At 36.8% G+C, this 21,883-nt stretch overlaps 1 protein-coding gene across 2 annotated transcripts in view; it reads left to right on the top strand.

Annotated features, from left to right (window-relative positions):
• The first annotated feature begins 30 nt into the window (after positions 1 to 30).
• Positions 31 to 21,883, top strand: part of LOC124387366 (Fc receptor-like protein 5) — a 35,406-nt gene continuing 13,553 nt past the window's right edge. The window contains exons 1-6 of one of the 2 annotated variants that reach the window (XM_046851684.1): positions 31 to 60; positions 4,807 to 4,842; positions 5,513 to 5,779; positions 6,740 to 7,072; positions 7,558 to 7,833; positions 8,267 to 8,515. In XM_046851684.1, the coding sequence (XP_046707640.1) occupies positions 54 to 60; positions 4,807 to 4,842; positions 5,513 to 5,779; positions 6,740 to 7,072; positions 7,558 to 7,833; positions 8,267 to 8,515 (1,168 nt within the window). In that variant the 5' untranslated portion in view covers positions 31 to 53. Of the gene's footprint in view, positions 61 to 4,806; positions 4,843 to 5,512; positions 5,780 to 6,739; positions 7,073 to 7,557; positions 7,834 to 8,266; positions 8,516 to 19,084; positions 19,249 to 20,686; positions 21,050 to 21,883 lie in introns of those variants that run through there. The other variant, XM_046851685.1, reaches the window with a different exon arrangement.

The raw sequence follows: 21,883 nt of genomic DNA, 5'->3' as shown, positions 1-21,883 counted from the left end.
GCCAGTCAGTCAGTCATTAGAGGTAGAAGATGGAGCTCAGTACACTCCCTGTGATGTTCTGTAAGTAAATATTGTCTTTAAGTCTTTAATAATGGGGTGAAAAGTTGTTCACCTGAAGTCTGAATGTTCTAAAATATGAGTTTATTGTGTAATTAGGACATGTTATGTCTTTAACTTGTGTGTACTTGACTTTTCTGGTAGATCTGCAATAGTTTGATGTGTAACTACTCTCAATAATAGTTCAAAGGTTAAGAGAACTGTGTTTAAATGGGTCCTAAACAATTCTAATTTATTCCTACTGAATCTAGACTGGACACAACTGCTGTTCTTAAGGAGTCATATCACTGCATGTCCTACCCTGTATGTATGTGTTTGTGACAAATAAAATTTTATTTGAATTGATTAAGTCTTCCTGATGATCAAAATGAGTATAAAAATAAAGAAGCAGCTAGATTTGAAATGAAATCGGTCTGTCCTGGGGGTCTATAAATAATAATTAATGAAAGTGAAGACTAGACGCTTGTTTTATGCTGGTGTGAAGAAATGTGTTACATTTGTTTATTTTTTTGTGACATTTAGATTATTATTATAAATAACTAATTCACCGCCTTCTCTGCAAGTTAGACGTGGCTCGTGTATATAACTGTACTTAGGAGGATTCGCTTCTGTTGAACAGTACATTGTTACCTGATACAATCTAATATTATCTCATATTTTCATATTAAAGGTGCTAATTGTGCATTTGTTTGGTAAAGTTGCTATAACAAATGTTCTGGGAATTTTCTTCATTTTGGTTTCACTGGGGGAACAGACACAGTCTTAATATGGTTGATTTTGGATCTTTAATTCCTTGCCGCAGCATTTCAAAGATCCAGAAAGTAAATAAACGGCAGGCCGAAAATGACACAAAATGAAGTGTCTCACATTTCACTCCTGCAGTACTGTGACGTGAGCATTTTCAGATGTTAATTTTAAGAGATTAGGGGATCTACAGGCCCTGTTAGAGGGCCCTTTTTACTGAAGTTCACTCCAGGTATGGCCAGTGCCGTCTGGCATCCTAGAGCGGGTTACATCCCCAAGGTCCCCACGACCTGGCATTCTATGCTCCTTTGTTGTAGGCCCCAGACCAGGAGAAGAAGTACCGGCTGTGGGAAATATTATGAATATGAAATATTAGGCAAAATGTACAGTAAAGTTACAACTGTAGAGAAGTTCTACACAGTGAATATACAGTGTTTATACAGTGATCTAATAGTGTAATGTGGAATTCTTTAGGGTGATGGTGGATGGAAAAAAGCTGGTCTTGAGCCTGCTGTTTCTGGTGTGTTCCTGTATCTCCTTCTTGATGGGAGGAGGTTAAACAGTTTGTGACTGGGATGTGAAGAGACACAGTTTGTGACTGATGATGTTGTGAGCTCTGCGCAGACATCTGCTGTGGTGAAGGTGTTTAATGGCAGGTAGTTGGGTGCCAGTGATGCGTTGGGCGATTGTGACCACCCTTTGCAGGGATTTACGTTCACACACAGTGGAGCCTCCTTACCCTACAGTGATGGAGTTGGTCAGGGTGCTCTCGATGATGCAGTAAAAGCAGTAAAAACCCGTCAGAATCCCTGGTGAGAGTGACAGATGAGCTTTCTTAAGATTCCTCAAGAATTAAGGCTTTTAAACAGGACATGAACCTCAGAGTTCATCCATGGGTTTTGATTAGGAAAGCATTTCACATGTTTAACTGTAGTGACATTGTCAATGCACGTGTTGATATGGTCCAAAACAGATGATGTGTAAATGTCTATGTCTAAAACTGTTGCAGTAGAGATGAAATGGCCCCCTCTGACCTTACCTTTACTGTCCTCACAGCTGGTTTCACCCATTTGATCAGTGGTGTGTATTTAGGTAGCAGGAACAAACAGATGACCCAGATGGAGAAGGGGAATGGCAGTGTATGCCCAAGATATGTTTGTGTATATCTGATCCAGTGTGTTGTCCCCGCTGGTAGAGCAGAAGACATTGCGGTAAGATTTTGGTAGTACAGATCTCAGGTTGGAGTGGTTGAAGTCTCCAGCAATGATGATAGCTTCTTAGGGATGTGCCGAGTGTTGTTTGCTGATAGCAGCGTGCAGTTCTTTCATAGCTAGTTTAGCGTTAGCGTCCGGAGGAATGTTCACTGCAGTCACAACAATGGCTGACAATTTTCAAATCCATCCAGTTTATAGAGCTTTTTTAAAAATTTATGTTTTTATTGACATCCTCTCAGTGTGGATAAAAGGCCAAAATAAAAAGAGAAATAATTTGTCTTTTCCAAGAAAACCTTTAGTGTAGACATGACCTGTCCAGTGTCCCGTCTCCCAGTATAACCTGTGCTGCTTGTGACCTGTTCATATTCAAATATTTCATTTACCGTTACTGATAATGCACTTATTATATAATAAATAAACATACAACCAAATCAATAAGCAAATAAATTCTCATCGGAACACACAGGGCAGTGGTTTAGAGGCTTGAAAACAGAGATAAGTTAGATGATGCAACTTCCCTTTTTTTGCGAATTTGCTGAGATGTGGTCAGCTCTGAAGAAAAGGAAGGCGTGTGAAAAAGATGATTTAATCAAGATTAATATGATGGACAAATATAAATGTACTATTGCTTTCTGTAGTGGTGCTTAGCTGAATGCTGGCCAAATCCAAATATCACTCATTAAAATATATACATAATTACAGTATATATTTGTATTTTAATGAAATACTGCACAAAAATTATAATAAAAATTAATGTTATAGTCTACAATTGTATGTACTATACAGCTTTACATGGGCATTAAGGATAAAATCCATAACAATTATGCAGAAATATACACAAGAGAGCAACTTAGAATCAGTTGAATGTTTATTATTTTATTTCATGGAAAAAAGCAAGTATGGTATATGAGCAGATTAAATCTTTTTTTTTTTTTTTAAATGACTTTTTACGTCTTTGTTATTGTGTATGTCAAGCGCTATTTTAAACAGCCAATTTATGGCTAAATATAAAGATAAGCTGTCTCTGACCTCCATTTATATCCAACTCAAAAAAGGAAACCAAACACAGAGATTAAAGTGAGAACAAAGATGGCATTAGACAAACAGAGGCAAAATATAAAATAAACAGCAAAATACATAGATAAAGTCACAACTGAAATCTAAAGAAAATTTACATAAAACAAAAGACAGTAACATTTCCAACAAACTTAAAAAATTGCTGCCCGAAAAGAAATTAAACAATGGAACAGAGCACACACGAAACACAGATCTTAAAAAGTAACACGTATCAAGTTGACCGGTTTAACGGTTGCATAGTTATAGCCATATTTTTTTCTTTGTTTAGCGCCACCAAGTGGCAAAGCTGTGCATTTTTTATTTGACCAAGGATTGAGCTCATAGACATTTCCACCAAGTTTGGTAAACATATTTCATTCTGTTCATGAGTTAGAGCCATTTTTGTAAAAACTGACCCGCCTACTTTGAGCATTATGGCGACCCTTTGAACAGTGAGTACAAAGAGTGATTGTTTAAAATATTTATTGATAAGCACTGGCCAGCAATCTGGTTCCAATCTGACAAAACCTAGGACTACACTATAAAATTTAATTTTTAGGTTAATTGAGAATAATTAATGAAAGATTTGATTGACTGCAGTGGTCCTTGAGTCAAATTTGCCCAACATAAGCAGGCAATCAAATTTATGTTTGAAAAATCGTAATATACAATCAATTATACACTTGAAAAACACAATATCGCCTCCTAGTGGCAGTTCAAAATTCTTAGATACTTTTACGCCAATGGGTCAAATATGCCCACCAAGTTTCTAACAGGTGCCCAAAAGTCATTGGTGGATGGTGGCAATGTTTTTTTGAGATACACAAATGTTCTCATAAACCCAATCGGATAAACAAATCGTTTTGTAGTTATAGCAGTTTTCCATTTTTTCCTTGTTTAGTGCCACTAAGTGGCAAAGCTATGCATTTTTTTCTTTGACTAAAGATTGAGCACATAGACACATCTACTAAGTTTCGTGAAGATATCTCTTCCGTTCATGAGTCATTGCCATTTTACTCTTGGTGAGCCTTGATAGTTTATGAGTTGATAGTTTAATGTTTTTTTTTATAATTATTAACCATCCATGTCTACTGAACATTGCTACATTGGATTAGTTCCGATGGCACAAAAAACCTAGGACTAGTTCGCAAAAGTATGTTTTTTAACATACTACTTAAAATTTCTCTAAATTTAAATACTTTAAATTTCACGGAAAAAGCAAACTTCTTAAAGCAAATACGTCAATAGGGATTTTTTTTGACCCAAGCAACAAAATCTTTGTTTTGATTACAAGCATCTGAAAGTTTTGAGTCTACGGTAAAGCTTGGCCAAAAATGTGTGGAATTAGATTTTTTGGACTGTATCGCCCCCTTTGGCAAACTGGGTTGATACTTTGTGATAGACACTGACTACACAAAAGATGCCTAAACTTCACCTTGACCTCGTCTGTATATGGTTATTAAATAAAAACAGCAATGTTGAAGATGTTGAAAAAATGTTGAAAAGTTTTTTTGGGGACTAAGAAAGAAGATAACGATCTTAGATACACTCATCCATGATATGTATAATATTTGCTCTAAGATTTTTTTGGGTTGTTTTGTAGAATAATGTATTATAATGACAAGTTTATTTTTCATGAATACAAATAAATCTTGTGAGTTTGGTGCTGTTTCCATTCATAGACTGAATAATGTTCCTGTTTTCATCATGTTCTCTGTGTTTGTTCTCTTTTTAGTGTTGGTTTCACTTACACTAGTGGCCCAGGCTCAAGGTAATTTAATAATAAAGTGTCCTTTATATCCTGTACATTTATTATTTGTATTGGGGCTGAAAACTTTTTTATAGAATTTGGAAATTTGTAAATAGTTTATTATTCACTATTCACTTTGTAGTCTTGAATTGAATGAAATGAATCAACACTGATCTTTAGGTGCTTTCAGACCCTCTTCACTTTTTCTCAATTTTGTTATGTTTCAGTCTGATACTAGAATTTCAAATAGTTTTTTTTTCCACATTCATTTACAATCAATACCCGTAATGACAAAGTGAAAGAATAATTCTAAAAATTGTAAAAGAGCAAATATATATATCAAATATACAGAATAAATCAGACCCTTTGCAACACTTGAATATGAGCTCAGGTGCCTCCAGTTTCTTGATTGTTACTGAGATGTTTCTACACCTTTTATAGTCTACCTGTGAAAAGGTTTATTGAGGTGAACCATGAGGTCTCCAGGGCTCAGAGACAGGATTGTTTTTAACATAAACTAAAGCAAAGTGGAAAAAGATTCCGTGGTCAGATTAATTGAAATTTGATATTATTATTGTTATTTTGAAAAAATAGAATTGATGCATCCCTGGTTTATGTCTAATTAAATTAATTTGAATTGTTTAACATGACTATGTTTCTCCTGATTATGTTATATTACCTTTTTAAACAGGAATATGTTTTGACCATCCCAAAGCTGTGTTGTCTATAAACCCTGATACACGTGTGTTTGTTGGAGACACTGTTACACTCAGATGTGAGCTACAGGGAGGGGAAAACCTTGAGCCGCCATTCACATGGCATAGAAATCATGAGAAACTCGGTCGAGACACAGAGCAGGAAATCATTCTCTCATCTGTCAAAAACTCTGACAGTGGTGACTATACTTGTTGGGGACAAAATTCAGATTGCAGTTATCCTGTTGCACTGATTGTATCAGGTAAGTTCTAGCTAAGCAATACAAAGACCAAGCAAGAATTGACAAAAAAGACGGACTTACATACACTAGGGCACAGGTGGAAACAGTCGGAACAAATAAGAGCCAAAAAAACACATTGGCGACATCTGGTGTTGTAACAGAGGAAAAACACAAATAAGGACACATGGATTTTGATAGGATACTAAATTCTCAACAGAGTTGTAGGCTTGACTTAAGTTTATCTAGTATACCAGTTTAGGTATTATTCATTCATAGAGACTCAACAAATCTTTGGTACGTCGCTCTTGACACGGCCGTCTGCTAAATACCGCAAATGTTAACAAAAAGTAACAAGGAACACTGAATTACACAAAACTAACTAGAACACTAGTTTTAGTACACTAGCCATAAAAATAAAAATAGTAAGATACAGTAAAAAAAAAAAAAGGTATTTTATTTAATACAGCTAAGGAAAACATATTTTAATATGTATGATGAAAAACACATCAAAATACTTTATTATATGAAAGAGTGTCTACCAGGCAGTACAGTTCAGACACTTCCCCCAGCCCTGTCAGTAGTGTACAGGTTTATAGAACCAGTGGTGTTAAATTGATCCACACATTTAAATATATACATAATGAGGAAAATGAGAGTCGCAGAACATACAGTAAATGAGTCAGCACACAAATAAGCATGAAACATAATCGGCTTGGTACAGTGAAGGGAAGCAAACACAATACTTCACATCAAAGGTTACTCTAAACAAATAAATATGCAAAAAACAGGAAGAGTTTAAAACTCAGGTGAGTGTTTCCTCTGGTGGCGCAGACAAGACACTACCACTGGGACCATTACACTGTAAAATGTGGATGTCTGTGTTTACTTTGGTGACACATTGGAGGCACAATTAGTCATTCTTAGATTTCATTGTATTATTTTACTATACGTATTAATAACTTTGCATTTCCTGTGTAACAGAGAGACCGCAGGCAGTACTGAGTGTATCTCCACAGAACTGGCTGACTGAAGGAGACTCAGTGACTCTAAGCTGTGAGGTTACAGACTCCTCTACAGACTGGACATTCGGCTGGTACTCAGTTGTTCCCTACAGAGACGGTGTAACTCAAATAAAAAATACTGACTATGTCATGTATGTGGAGTTTCTGTCAGACAGCAGCAGAGGATCTGGAGGCTCCTACACTCTCAGTCCTTCTGCTCTTCATCACACAGGAGTTTATGTGTGTAGAGGAGAGAGAGGAGAACCAGTCACTCACATACTGTACAGCAATCCACAGCCTCTATGGATCTCTGGTAAGGACAATTATTTGTAGGTTTGAAGTGTATAATAGAAAGGAATACAATTATAAGATCAGTTAAAAGCAACATTCATTTATTAAAATGTTTATGGCAGTTTAGAAGCCTGAATTGTTTGTAAAATTGATGACAAGCCATGTGCTGAGATAATGGTGACCTCTTGTGGTGGGAAGGTTTATTATTCTGAGCTTGTGTAATCCCCTTCATGGGGATGAGTTTCACTTGAAACACTATTTGTATTTAGACCCTTTGTGTTGCTTTGTTTCTTTCCCCATTAAAATGTATTTTCTAGGTTTCAACCTTTGCCTTTAGCTTTTATGATGATGGAGTACCCTGTGTTAAAGCTCTTGGTGTTATGACATGTTAAGAATTGTGGATTTAATTGCAAGATTAATAAACATCATTCAACACACATCCACTTGTATTATCATTGTATTACATTGTACTTTTACTTTTTAATTTGTGTTTCTTCTGTGTTTAAGGTGAATCTCCTCCAGTGTCTCTGATCATCAGTCCCAGCAGAACTCAACACTTTACTCGTGACTCTCTCTCACTGAGCTGTGAGGACCAGAGTAACTCTACTGGATGGACAGTGAGACGATACACAGACAGTGAAGGAGTGTTAGATTGTTCACAGTGGGGATCAGTTACAGGATCTACATGTAACATCAGCTTCCTCTCCACATCCTACACTGGAGTTTACTGGTGTGAGTCTGAATCTGGAGAAAACAGTAATCCTGTCAACATCACAGTTCATAGTGAGTCTTCATGTAGTGTGTTGACTTTTAAAGACAAAGAGAAATGTTTCATTACAGAATATTCAGACCATCAAGAGTTTCTAACTGGAAGAACTGGTTAAGAAGACACAGACCTATTTTTTTTTTACCTGTATATACATCACCTATAATTTTGTTTATGTAATTCTGAATATGGAGATTTGTTTGAAATATGTACAAGTACTATGTCTAAAATACCTGCTTAAATACTTGAATACCTGCAGTAATACCAACAATGACACCGATAATGATAATCATTATTAAGGTTTATGTTGCAAATCAGATGCAAGGTCAGAGCTTTTAAATGACCATATAATAAGCATGATACCAGTTCCAATACATCCAATATTTCAACTACAAATTCAAATGTATACAGTTTAATTAAAGCTTAATTCATATTGTGAATGTGTTCTAGATGGTGATGTGATTTTAGAGATTCCTGTTCATCCTGTGACTGAGGGACATCCTCTGACTCTACACTGTTTATATCGTAACACAAATCCCTCAAACATCCGAGCTGATTTCTATAAAGATGGATCAGTCGTCCAGAACCAGACTACAGGAGAGATGATCATCCATAAAGTCTCAAAGTCAGATGAAGGTTTCTACCACTGTAAACACCCAGAGAGAGGAGAGTCACCGAGAAGCTGGATCTCAGTCAGACGTGAGAAATCATTTCAATGTTCATTTAAATACAACTGTGATTTAATAAGTTGACCTCATTATATCATTAACTCATAATGTTACCTATAGTATTTAGTTTATGTATGGCTGTGTGTTCACATGCTTTGTTAATCTTGAACCAAAAAAAAATTATTTATTTGCACTCCAGTTTAGGCAAAAATGTTCAGATCAGGATGAATAAACTGTTATTATATTCATTATTGTATTCTGTATCAGGTCCATCACATGCAAAAGCTCCATTCTCAGAGCTCATGCTGATCAGTAGTGTAGTGACGGCATCTCCATATCTGCTGATCACCATCATTCTGCTGGTCAAATGTTACAGAGCTCGAGGTAAGAACTCTTCCAATATCTACAAACCCGATTCCAAAAAAGTTGGGACACTGTACAAATTGTGAATAAAAAAGCAATGCAATAATTTACAAATCTCATAAACTTGTATTTTATTCCAGTAGAATATAGATAACATATTAAATGTTGAAAGTAAGACATTTTGAAATGTCATGCCAAATATTGGCTCATTTCTGATTTCATGAGAGCTACACATTCCAAAAAGTTGGGACAGGTAGCAATAAGAGGCCATAAAAGTTAAATGTACATATAAAGAACATTTGGAGGACCAATTTGCAACTTATTAGATCAATTGGCAACATGATTGGGTATAAAAAGAGCCTCTCAGAGTGGCAGTGTCTCTCAGAAGTCAAGATGGGCACAAGATCACCAATTCCCCAAATGCTGCGGCCAAAAATAGTGAGCAATATCAGAAAGGAGTTTCTCAGAGAAAAATTGCAAAGAGTTTAAAGTTATCATCATCTACAGTGCATAATATCATCCAAAGATTCAGAGAATCTGGATCTCAGTCAGACGTGAGAAATCATTTCAATGTTCATTTAAATACAACTGTGATTTAATAAGTTGACCTCATTATATCATTAACTCATAATGTTACCTATAGTATTTAGTTTATGTATGGCTGTGTGTTCACATGCTTTGTTAATCTTGAACCAAAAAAAAATTATTTATTTGCACTCCAGTTTAAGCTAAAAATGTTCAGATCAGGATGAATAAACTGTTATTATATTCATTATTGTATTCTGTATCAGGTCCATCACATGCAAAAGCTCCATTCTCAGAGCTCATGCTGATCAGTAGTGTAGTGACGGCATCTCCATATCTGCTGATCACCATCATTCTGCTGGTCAAATGTTACAGAGCTCGAGGTAAGAACTCTTCCAATATCTACAAACCCGATTCCAAAAAAGTTGGGACACTGTACAAATTGTGAATAAAAAAGCAATGCAATAATTTACAAATCTCATAAACTTGTATTTTATTCCAGTAGAATATAGATAACATATTAAATGTTGAAAGTAAGACATTTTGAAATGTCATGCCAAATATTGGCTCATTTCGGATTTCATGAGAGCTACACATTCCAAAAAAGTTGGGACAGGTAGCAATAAGAGGCCGCAAAAGTTAAATGTACATATAAAGAACATTTGGAGGACCAATTTGCAACTTATTAGATCAATTGGCAACATGACTGGGTATAAAAAGAGCCTCTCAGAGTGGCAGTGTCTCTCAGAATTCAAGATGGGCACAAGATCACCAATTCCCCAAATGCTGCGGCCAAAAATAGTGAGCAATATCAGAAAGGAGTTTCTCAGAGAAAAATTGCAAAGAGTTTAAAGTTATCATCATCTACAGTGCATAATATCATCCAAAGATTCAGAGAATCTGGAACAATCTTTGTGCGTAAGGGTCAAGGCCAGAAAACCATATTGGATGCCTGTGATCTTCGGCCATTCACCGTTGCTGGCTAAAACTCTATAGGTAAAAAAAGAAGCCATATCTAAACATGATTCAGAAGCGCAGGCGTTTTCTCTGGGCCAAGGCTCATTTAAAATGGACTGTGGCAAAGTGGAAAACTGTTCTGTGGTCAGACCAATCAAAATTTGAAGTTCTTTTTGGAAAACTAGGACGCCATGTCATCTAGACTAAACAGGATAAGGACAACCCAAGTTGTTATCAATGTTAAGTTCAGATGCCTGCATCTCTAATGGTATGGGGTTGCATAATTGCATGTGGCATAGGCTGCATACTGGAAAGGCACCATCAATGCTGAAAGGTATATCCAAGTTCTAGAACAACATATGCTCCTATCCAGACATCATCTCTTTCAAGGAAGATCTTGCATTTTCCAACATGACAATGCCAGACCACATACTGCATCAATTACAACATCATGGCTGCGTAGAAGAAGGATCCGGCTACTGAAATGGACAGCCTGCAGTCCAAATCTTTCACCTATAGAAAACATTTGCCGCATCATATAGAGGAAGATGTGACAAAGAAGACCTGAGACAGTTGAGCAACTAGAAGCCTGTATTAGACAAGAATGGGACAACATTCCTATTCCTAAACTTGAGCAACTTGTCTCCTCAGTCCCCAGATGTTTGCAGACTGTTATGAAGAGAAGAGAGGACGCCACGCAGTGGTAAACATGGCCTTGTCCCAACTTTTTTGAGATGTGTTGATGCCATGAAATTTAAAATCAACTTATTTTTCCCTTAAAATATTTTTTTTCCTCAGTTTAAACATTTGATATGTCATCTATGTTGTATTCTGAATAAAATATTTAAATTTCAAACTTTCACATCATTGCATTGTTTTTATTCACAATTTGTACAGCGTCCAAACTTTTTTGGAATCGGTTTTGTATACATTTCACATAATGATCCACTATAATGAGAATGAAAAGAAGTAATGAGAATGCAAGAATGTAGGTGATATAAACTTTACACTTGACAGAGCATCAAAACGCTTTGGAAATGTGACTGCATTGTCCATGCTCTGAGTAATAAGTCTGATCAGTCTAAATTGAAGACAGGCTGTCACTGGCAGGGTGACATCACGAACATGGAGTATAAAGCGTACTTGGAGAGAAGACGGCTTCAGCTTCTGTTTGTTCATGAAGCGCTTTGTGTGAAATTTAATGTTTGTCTGTCCGTTTTGTCAAAAAAGTATGAAAGCAACCGAGAAAACCAAGCACACGTTTCGGCGGATTGCCAGCACTGGCTCGCATGCCTCTAACCACACCTCTGGTGCTCCATCATCGCTTCCTTCACAGTTACAGAAGTCGTCTTCTTTACAGGTGCACTTTATACTCCCTGGTCATGATGTCACCTCACCGGCGACAGCCTGTCCTTAATTTTGACTGCTTAGACTCATTACTCAGAGCATGGATAACACAGTCGCGTTCCAAAAGCATTTCAACTTAACGTCATGCAGCTCTCCAGAAACTCTCCCTCTGTAAATGGCCGGGCTGATTTGGCCCTGATTTCTCCTCCCCCACAATAAAACTTTTTTTTTTTTTGCTCTGGTGAAAAACGTCTGCTGAAATGTCAGATTCTTCTTAAACTCTTCTACTTTCTGTATCTTCTGCTCTGCATTCAGATTTTTTCGCTTATCCTGATGTCCCGTAGTGGCGTCTTAGATTCAATTCATTAATTACAGTCACATTCGCTCCATAAATAAGACACGTGTCCGGCAGTGTCAGTAAACATACACTTAGAATCCCATCGGTTTTGAAAGGCTCTGTTTTCAGAATCCACTTTTCTCTTTACCACTGTGAGGCGCTGTTTCACAATAACTGTACAATAGGATCAAATACATCAGAAGCTCGACTTGATTGACACTGAAATGTTTCCAGGTAGCCTAGCATTCGGTAAGGGAGCTGAAACGCTGCATTATGGGATCTGTAGTTTGTGTTATCAGCGCTTCACATCGCCGGGCCATTAATAATAATAATAATAATAATAATAATAGATCTAAATAAAATGATCTCGTGAGCCAATTGTAAATCGGGCCGGATTTGGCCTGCGGGCCTGAGTTTGACACCCTGGCCTAGGGGAACGAGGGCTACATACGTAACCTAGAGACGATATAGTTAAATTTTACCTTCATTATGTACATTAAGTAAAAATAGTGCAGAAGTGTATTTCATAAGTAGATGTTCTGACTTCTGAGGTAACATTTTAATAGCACAAAAGCACCTGGTAATAAATTAGACCTAATAATTGATAAAGAGTCTCTGAGCAACATTTTGCAGTTACTGAAGATGCCTGAATGGATGATGATTATTTTTAAACACATCTTTTCCTGAATCACTTTTACTCGTCACTGCACTCTCATTTATAAGCATTAAAAGAAACACCCTTTAAACTGTTTTTAGGATGAGATCAAATGCAGTTTTAAAGATTTTTGCTTTTCTGGAATAAAGCTGAAATGAGATCAATGACAATGTTAATTCTTTTAACAGCTCACACTGATGAAGACAGAATCGAGAATGCAGTCATAGAGGAGTGAACAATAGAGGAAGTTCATCTATAAAAAGACGATGCATTTTACTATCAAATCATTCCATTATTGCTTGTTCTTTAAGGATTTATGTGGATATGAAATAATAATTATTTGTCCTTTTAATATCATGCTGTTATTTTCTCTGCATGGATTTGTTTAGCTTTCACCTAGTGTAGTCAGCTAGAATATTTGCTGTTTGGTTTTTAGGTTAGCTTTAAAAATATAGCCTAAAGTCGTTTTTTGCCACTGTCCTTGTTCTCTTGCCTGTGTGATTCTAGTTCCCCTGTCACCCTTAAACTGTTGTTTTACATCATGTAATTGTGTTTTTTAATCAGATTTCTTTAATTTTATCATTAAAAGCAATAACCATTCTAACATCTGGTCCTATTATAATTTTTGGTCCAAAAGCAGCAACAACTAAACTGTTATTGTTCCTGCACTTCCCCGAGGCTTATAAATTTATTTATTATTATTTTTGTTTGTTTTCTTTAATGTTAACAAGGATACAATGTTATGCAGAGCTGTACTTATAACAATTTTATAGAAAATTATACTATTTACAGTCGCAGCAGAGAGTTGGGGGACGCAAAATGTTTACTTCTTCCTAGGGGAGGCGTAACAGAGTAATTGAGAAGCACTGATTTAGATACAAGCTTGATTTACACACTTTTGTACGTCCCTCTGAATAAGGGAGTCTGCTAAATGCCGCAAATGTAAATGTAAATGTTATAAAAGCAAAAACCGAACCTTGAGGTGAAAGAAACTGCCTGCAGAGCTCAGAGACAGGATTGTTGCAAGTCACAGATCTGGGTGAAAGATACAGAAAAAATTGCTGCTGTTGAAGAATCTGAAGAGCACAGTAGTCAAAATGGAAAACTCAGGCAAAGTGGAAAACTATTCACTGGTCAGATGAAGAAGGAGACACAAAGCAGGAAATCATTCTCTCATCTGTCAAAAACTCTGACAGTGGTGACTATACTTGTGAGGGACAAAATTCAGATTGCAGTGATTCTATCAGGTAAGTTCTGGCTAAGCAAGACAAAGACCAAGCGAAAAAACTGACAAAAAAGACGGACTTATTTACACTAGGGCATCGGTGGAAACAGTCGTAACAAATAAGAGCCAAAATAACACACTGGCGACATCTGGTGTTGTAACCTCTGTTACAACACCAGATGTCGCCAAGGACAAAATCCTGACACGTAGATTTTGAAAGGATACTAAAAACAAGGCAAGTCATTCAAGTAAAGTAGGCTTTTGTCATTTCAACCATACACAGTAAATCAAAACAACCTTCCCCTATGACTAAAGTGCTACATAAGACAACATAAAACTGCCTGAACACGGGCATCTGCTAAATACCGCAAATGTTAACAAAAAGTAACAAGAAACACTGAATTACACAAAACTAACTGGAACACTAGTTTTAGGACACTAAGCCATAAAAATAAAAATTTTAAATAAAGATACAGTAAAAAAATGGTATTTTGTTTAATACAGCTAAGTAAAACATATGTACATATAATACTATACAAGAGCAAATAAATTAGGCTTTACTCCTTACTCTTCAATAATCGGAGTCAGTAGGGTTGGAATCCATTTGTGCTTTATTAAGACACCAGTAGAAAATAACAAAAGGTGGGTTAAAGCTGATGCCAGAGTCTGATGCACAATATAGAAGTCAGCATGACAAACAGACTCCAGTAAACACAGAGAGGAAAACGAGAGTCGCAGAACATAAATGAGTCAGCACACGAATAAGCATGAAACATAAACGGCTTGGTACAGTGAAGGGAAACAAACACAATACTTCACATTGGAGGTTAGTCTAAACACTCCTTAAATATGCTAAAAACAGGAAGTGTTCAAAACTCGGGTGATGGTTCCCTCTGGTGGCGCAGACAAGACATTACCACTGGGACCATTACACTGTTACACTGTAAAATGTGGATGTGTGAGTTTACTTTGGTGACACATTTAAGGCACAATTGGTCATTCTTAGATTTCTGAAGACTAATACAGATTAACTAAAATAAATCATACTCATGTCTACATCATGTATGTGGAGTTTATGTGTGTAGAGGAGAGAGAGAAGGACCAGCCTTTTACAAACACTATACAGCAATCCACATGTATCTCTGGTGAGGAAAATTAATTGTTAGGTTGAATTGTAAGATATACAAATATAAGATCAGTTAAAAGTAATATTTATTTATTTATCAAAATGTTTAAGGCAGTTAAGGAGCCTGAATTGCATGTGATATTGGAACAAGCAATGTACTGAGATGATGGTGACCCCTTGTGGTAAGAAGATTGAAACTTCTGAGCTTCTGTGATTCCTCCTTCATGGGCATGTATTCTGAGTTTCACGTTAAACACTGTTTGTATTTAGACTGGTGTGAGTCTGAATTTGGAGAACCCCCACACTGACCCTGAGCCTGGGATGGAAGTGCTGAACTGTGATGGACAGGTTTAACAGTGATAACAGAAATTTGTCACTCCTCTCTCTCTCTCTCTCTCTCTCTCTCTCTCTCTCTCTCTCTCTCAAACACCCTCTTTCTCTCAGTGAGATCACAGGAAGTGGTAAGGCTTTTACACCCACTGCTGATCTGTCAGTCATTAGAGGAACAAGATGGCACTCAGTCCACTCTTTGTGATGCTTTGTAAGTAAATATTCTGTTTGTGTTTTTATTAGAACAAGTTGTGGAGAAGAAAGTTGTTAATCTGCAGCCGAGATGTTCTAAATGATGGATTTATTGTATAATTTGAACATTACTTGTCCTTAACCTGTGTGTACTTGCCTGCTTTGGTTGATCTGTGTCACCATATCGGTCATGATAAGGGTTGAGTTTGTCCAAATCTCTACCCAATCTTCTAAGACTTGTTGCTGTCTGCTTTTTTTAGTGATGACCTTTCATAACCATATGACCTGCAAAATCCTGGATGGTGTTTGTAGATATCATCACTTTTAGTCATAGTTATTGGTAGCTGAAATGTTTTCAGCTGCTGTGGCGAGACTTAACTTGGAAAAGCTTAAAAAAACATGATGCCTTTAAGAGAAACTGAAAAACTGTCATGACATCTGTTTCCATTTTTGTTAGTATTATAGTCTATGCAGAGATACATACGTTTAATCTTATATACACTAACATGAAACTTATGCACATTACTTAAAAAAGCACTCAATTTTATTTATCATTTATTTACCCATTTGTGTTACAAATTAGAGCAGTAACTCTTCTGATTAGCATTATTAATAGGCCTGCGAACGGACACCATTTTGTGATGAGTTTCAGTGATATATGTGTGAATGTAGATGTGCAAAAGCAATGATTAACTTGACAACTGTTGATCTGGTTGACATCACTGTCATTCACTGCAGTCTTTTAAACCAAAAGTTGGCCAACAACATATTATCAGAATACTGTACTTTGTGCTCCAAGAGTGTGGTCCAGGAGAACTCTCCACCTCCTAAAAGTAGTAATACTGAATAGTACTTACTGATGTCAGGGGGATCGTTTGAGGTATTGCAACCAAATGGCAGGTGACACTGGCTTCCAAATTTTATGGAATTTTTTGTTCGGACTATGCTATGATATCGCAGCATAATCAAGAGAGAAAACTAGAAATGTTTTGCAGCATATTTCGGTTTTAGTCACTTGCTGATTCTTCATTATCAATGTCCAACAATAGTCTCCCAGCATAGCTGGATTCTACTTTACCTCAAAGTGTTTCTCCATGTTCTTAATGTTGGCTTACCTTACCTTACCTAAGCGTAAGAAACGTGTTCTTTGGATCAATCAGTGGGTCATGTGCAACATTATTCTGCCTAGGAATCAATGTCTTGCAAGGTGACCAGTCCTATCCGGAATGTGAATCTCTTGCTTGGTTGTTCCATTTGCAAAGAAAGCAACAGTACTAGTGTATCCAAGCTGCAGAATTGCAACCACCTTCAGATCACTGCATGCGTTCCATCTGTTCCTCGAGTACTAAAGGTGTTTCAGCAGTAGATGCATGTTCTCATTACTTTCCTTTATATAAACAGCATGTTCAACAGGTATATAGGGTCAGACAGGGAAATTATTGCCATTGTGCAGCAAAGTGTACATTAAACTTAACAAAGCAATCCATTGATGTCACTGCAAATGATCAGACTGTTAACTTATCAGAAGAATTTTGTCAAATCTTCATGACGGTTGAATGAAAAAAAAAATGACATTTATGTAACTGGTGACAACAGGTTCAATCCTTGCAACCTTGATCCAAGCAGCTCTGCCTGGCCTTTGATAAATAAAAATCAGATCAGCAGCAGCTTCCATTTGCATAGGCCCATCCATCTAAGGCTGTAACATGCAACACTTTTATGGTCAGTCAATCACTGGAGGGACAGTATGGAGCTCAGACCACTCCCTGTGATACTTTGTAGGTAAATGTTCTTTGATGAAGTGATAAAGTTGTTTTGTGATCAGTGCATTGTTGGTACTTCAAAATGACTGCTCAGGTAGATGTGTTTACATTGTTATGAGTGGGGTTTATTTTTAATTGTATGTACTTGATGTAATTCTTTACTAAATATGACAGTTTGAATATAGTGTTGCAATCTGTACCTGTATCATCTGTATTCTGCTGATATCTGCTTTTCTGTGATGACTGCTCATTTCAGGAAATTACTGGAGGTTGTACTTTATTAAAGAAACTCATGGTTGAGACTAACCGAAATGTATTTAGATATCTTTGCAGGGAAACTTATCAGTACAGCAAATTCCTCTAATATGCAATCTATAACAAACACTTTTCATTAGTCCGGTACACACACAGGGCAGTGACAGAGTTAAAGGACTGAGAATGGAGACCAGTTCAGGATGTGGTTTGTTCTATTTAATGCATTGCTGCAAATTCAGCTGTGAAGAGCTGCAAGAGGTGTGAAAGTGGACATGCGAAAGCACCAACTAACTTTTTAAACTTTAACTGGTAATATGCTGGGCCTCCAGTTATACTCAAATGAGTTGCTTTAAAGATAAACAGAGACATGTTTTCAGAGTGATGATATTTCTGAACATACCATCACTGGCTAAATTGTTAAGAACACTATACTTTTTTTGCTTGCTTCCCATCCTTTAACAAAACATTAAATATCTGCATTTATTTACATTTCTGTGGTCAGTGACTGAAAAGGAAGCATGCACATAGAGTATCAGAGTATCTATATCATTATGATATAGTCTACAGTCTCAAGCACTACAGACTTGAGAGAAGACACACATCATGGTGTAGATTCCTATTTTAAATTCTGTGTGTCTAACACTGAAGAAGTGAAGGAGGTGTTAAGTCAGATGTGACAATGAAACAAACTAAACTCTACATTTTAATAATCACCCTACTGACATTTATTGCATTGTTTGAAAACCAAAGGTTGAACAAGCTGAAAATATTTCAAATTATTCAAAGGGCCAGTTTGGGTGAACCTGTGCCCATTCTATGCCCATATTCCTTATCAGATGTCAGCATCCTAAGATGACTAAAATCTTCAAATGGCCCTGCTGCAATAATCCACAACTAGAGAGCACCACGGGTTGCCTTGTTCACTGGGTTAGCAATCACTAACAAACATTAAATGGCAAGGTAATCATGCAAACATCTGACAATGTACAGACAGGTTCACATGAGGCAGATAAGTATCAAAAACCTCAGAGAAAACTGTTAACTTTGACTTCAATTACTTCATTTGTGTGTGTAGAGAAGGGTTAGAGCATAACGAGAGCTCTGAGAGACTCAGAGTATGTGTTTAAAAACTAAAAAGACTAAAAAAGTAAAAAAAAACTAAAAAGGTATTTAGATTAAAGCTACAAATAGTAGTATAAATCTAAATATGATTTAATCTTTTGGTTTAAATGTGTATTTTTTTAGTAGACTGAATATGTGTTATATTTATTACATTGTTCTGTTTCTGTTTGCTTTTTTTTAGTGCTGATTTCACCTTTAGCAATGGCTCAAGCTCAAGGTGATATATATATCCAATCTATCATTAAAATAAAGGTTTAATGATTTGTTTAATGACTTGACAATACATGTTTTATAGGAAGTCCTAAAGCTGTGGTGTCCATAAAACCTGATACACATGTTTTTGCTGGAGAACCTGTTACTTTCAGATGTAATCTACAGGGAGGAGGAGGCAGTTGGTGGAAATACAACTGGTATCTAAATACAAAGAGAATTTCCACACCAAAATTGACCAGGTTATTAACAATCCCGTTTGTTAGTGAAGCTGACAGTGGTGACTATGCCTGCAGTGGACACTGGCGTGGTCTCAGAGCTCAGAGATGAGTGATGTTGTTACACTGACTGTATCAGGTGAGTCTATAGGTGTTTTTATTTCTTATTTAATAGAATAACATGATTGTTTTAGGTTTCAGATTTTGAGCTGTCAGTAAATGAGGTTCTGTTTGGTTAATGTTGGCTTTTACTTTCCTGTCTAGTAGGCAGTAATGTTTTATACAAGAATCTTTTGTGTCTTTTGCAATTTTATTATTAGGGAATTAAAAATTATATAATGTATACAGTGTTATGCACATTTTGATAAAAAGCTGTAGTGAAAGAATGCTTTAAAAATTTGTTAATTTGTGTTAGGTTGGAGAAATTATTTTCTACCACTTTTGAGAAAAATATTTTTTTAGCTACAACAAAATCTTGAGAGCACCAGCCAGCATTTTTCATGCATTCATGCCGTTTTCATGCATAGTTCGGTCACTTGTTTCCACATTGGAGATATGGCTTTTTAGCCACAATTCTTCCACAATACTAAATCATACAGTAATTGGGTGTACCAGGGTCTCACTAGTTTCAGCCAGTTCTTTGCTGATATAAGTGATCATGGCACCGGCACGGTGACGTCTTGACCAGGAATCATAAAACACACATGAAGTGAAGCCAGCACAAGGTTTTTAAAGGAGGAAGCGCTGCAGAGATGCTGGCAGTGTGGCTTAGAGACACAGAATGTCGTTCCCTCAGGGAACTAGGGTTACATATGTAACCTAGAGACGTTCCCTTTTAGGAACTTGAGCTGTGTCAAAATGCTTTGGAAGGAGAGTCCAATCACGCCACGCTGACCAGTCCCTGACTAGTGTTTATGGGTACTGGTAGGTCGAAAGGACAGAGTGGCCAGGAGTGGCACTGAGCCATGAGATGCGAACAGATCTGCCTGGGCTTTTCCGAATCTCTCCCAAATCTGCTCCACCACATGGGGTGGAGCCGCCATTCCCCGGGTCTCAACCCCTGCCTTGACAGGGTGTCTGCTGCTTTGTTCAACCGACCCAGGATGTGAACTGCTCTCAGTGAGAGGAGTTTCCCCTGGGCCCACAGAAGGATCTGGTGCGCCAGCCTGTACAGGGGGTGCGAGCACAGACCTCTTTGATGGTTGATGTAGGAGACCACTGACATTTTGTTTGTATGGATCAGCGCATGGTGATCTCTGAGATCCAAAAGAAAATGCTTTAATTCTACAAGCATGGCCAGCATCCCTAGGCAGTTAATGTGTTGAAGTAAATTGGGCCAATCCATAGACCTTGGGTGGAGCAACCAATCCTGATTACTCCCCACCCCAGACGCATCTGTCGGTAGCGTTAAGTGATGAACGGGAACTCCCGGCATGAGCCTTGAGTTAGGAACCCGAGATCTCTCCAAACATCTAAGGCACATAGCCGGGTAGATACACGAAAGTGAATTGTGAATTGTTATGCTCATGATGTAAAATTAAAAAAGAAGTTCTGACACCATCGTTTTATACCAACAGCAAAACCCAAACCGACTGTGAGAGTGAATCCTCAGAGCTCCATCTACATTGGAGACACCATCACTCTGAACTGTGATCTGCAGTCTACTGGATGGGAGTTTCAGTGGTACAAAAATTATGATTATTTAGATAATCAGAACATTAAGCAAACAAACAAACTTATGGTGAAAGTCGATAATGCAGGAGAAACAGTGTATCAGTGTAAAGCATGTAGGGAAAATTCTGACTACTACAACAGCGACAACCACCATTGCAGTTACTACCATCACATAGCTTACCGCCGTTCCATTGACTATGACTTCGTCGAGGATGTTGTCTGTTATGAAACAGAGCTCAGTGATCCTGTAAAGATTACAGTAAGAGGTATGTCATGGTTCATTTTCCACATTTATAAAGAAGAGCTAAAACGTTTTTTTTTTTAAGAGCTAAAACAAAATATGTGTTTCAAATAAAAATATTGCTTAATTATTGTAATTCCTTGTTAATTCACAACATTTTAAATAATCACAAAAAATATTTGTAGCTGTGGAGTCCACAATAACATTATTTTACAAAGAAAAACAAAAGAAATCGTTTTCCAAGATGAAAAATTCATCGGGGTTTATACTTTGTGGTTTAACTTTAGTTTCACTGTTGTTTCAGCTATATTTTATAAATTGATTAGTTGATTTTTTTTTTTAAATAATAAATGCAACTTCAAGTGAATGAACGATACAAAATGGCATTACTTAATAAATGAAAACATTGTAATCATTGGCAAACTGCTGCATTTTAAAAATTAATCAAACAGAAAAGAAAATGTCTTCAAAGTTACTTTATTACTCATGCTGTTCGAAAATTTATGAGTCCTAAGCATAGACTTTACCCTTCAGGAATTTCAGCACACTTCTTTCTGCGGCATGACCAGGAAGCTATAAAAAAGCACATAGAGTGAATCAGGCACTAACTTCTGTTTGTTCAGGAAGTGCTCTCTGTGTGTTTGTTTTTAATGGTAAGTGGTAAATGTCTGAAAATATATATAAAAAAATGAAAGCAAGCAGAAAGACTAAGCACATTTTCTGGCTGTGTGTTTTTGCAAACATTCACACTGAAATGTCTGAAAATGCTTATATCCCTGTACTGCATACGAGCAAAATGTAAGACAATTCAACCTGCATCATTTATGCAATCATGGCAATCATTTACTTTCCAAATATT

This window comes from Silurus meridionalis, chromosome 6 (assembly GCF_014805685.1).
Source record: "Silurus meridionalis isolate SWU-2019-XX chromosome 6, ASM1480568v1, whole genome shotgun sequence".
Lineage (NCBI taxonomy): Eukaryota > Metazoa > Chordata > Actinopteri > Siluriformes > Siluridae > Silurus > Silurus meridionalis.
The sequence above is the reverse complement of the archived record's forward strand: the minus strand, read 5'-3'. Positions and strand labels throughout refer to the sequence as shown.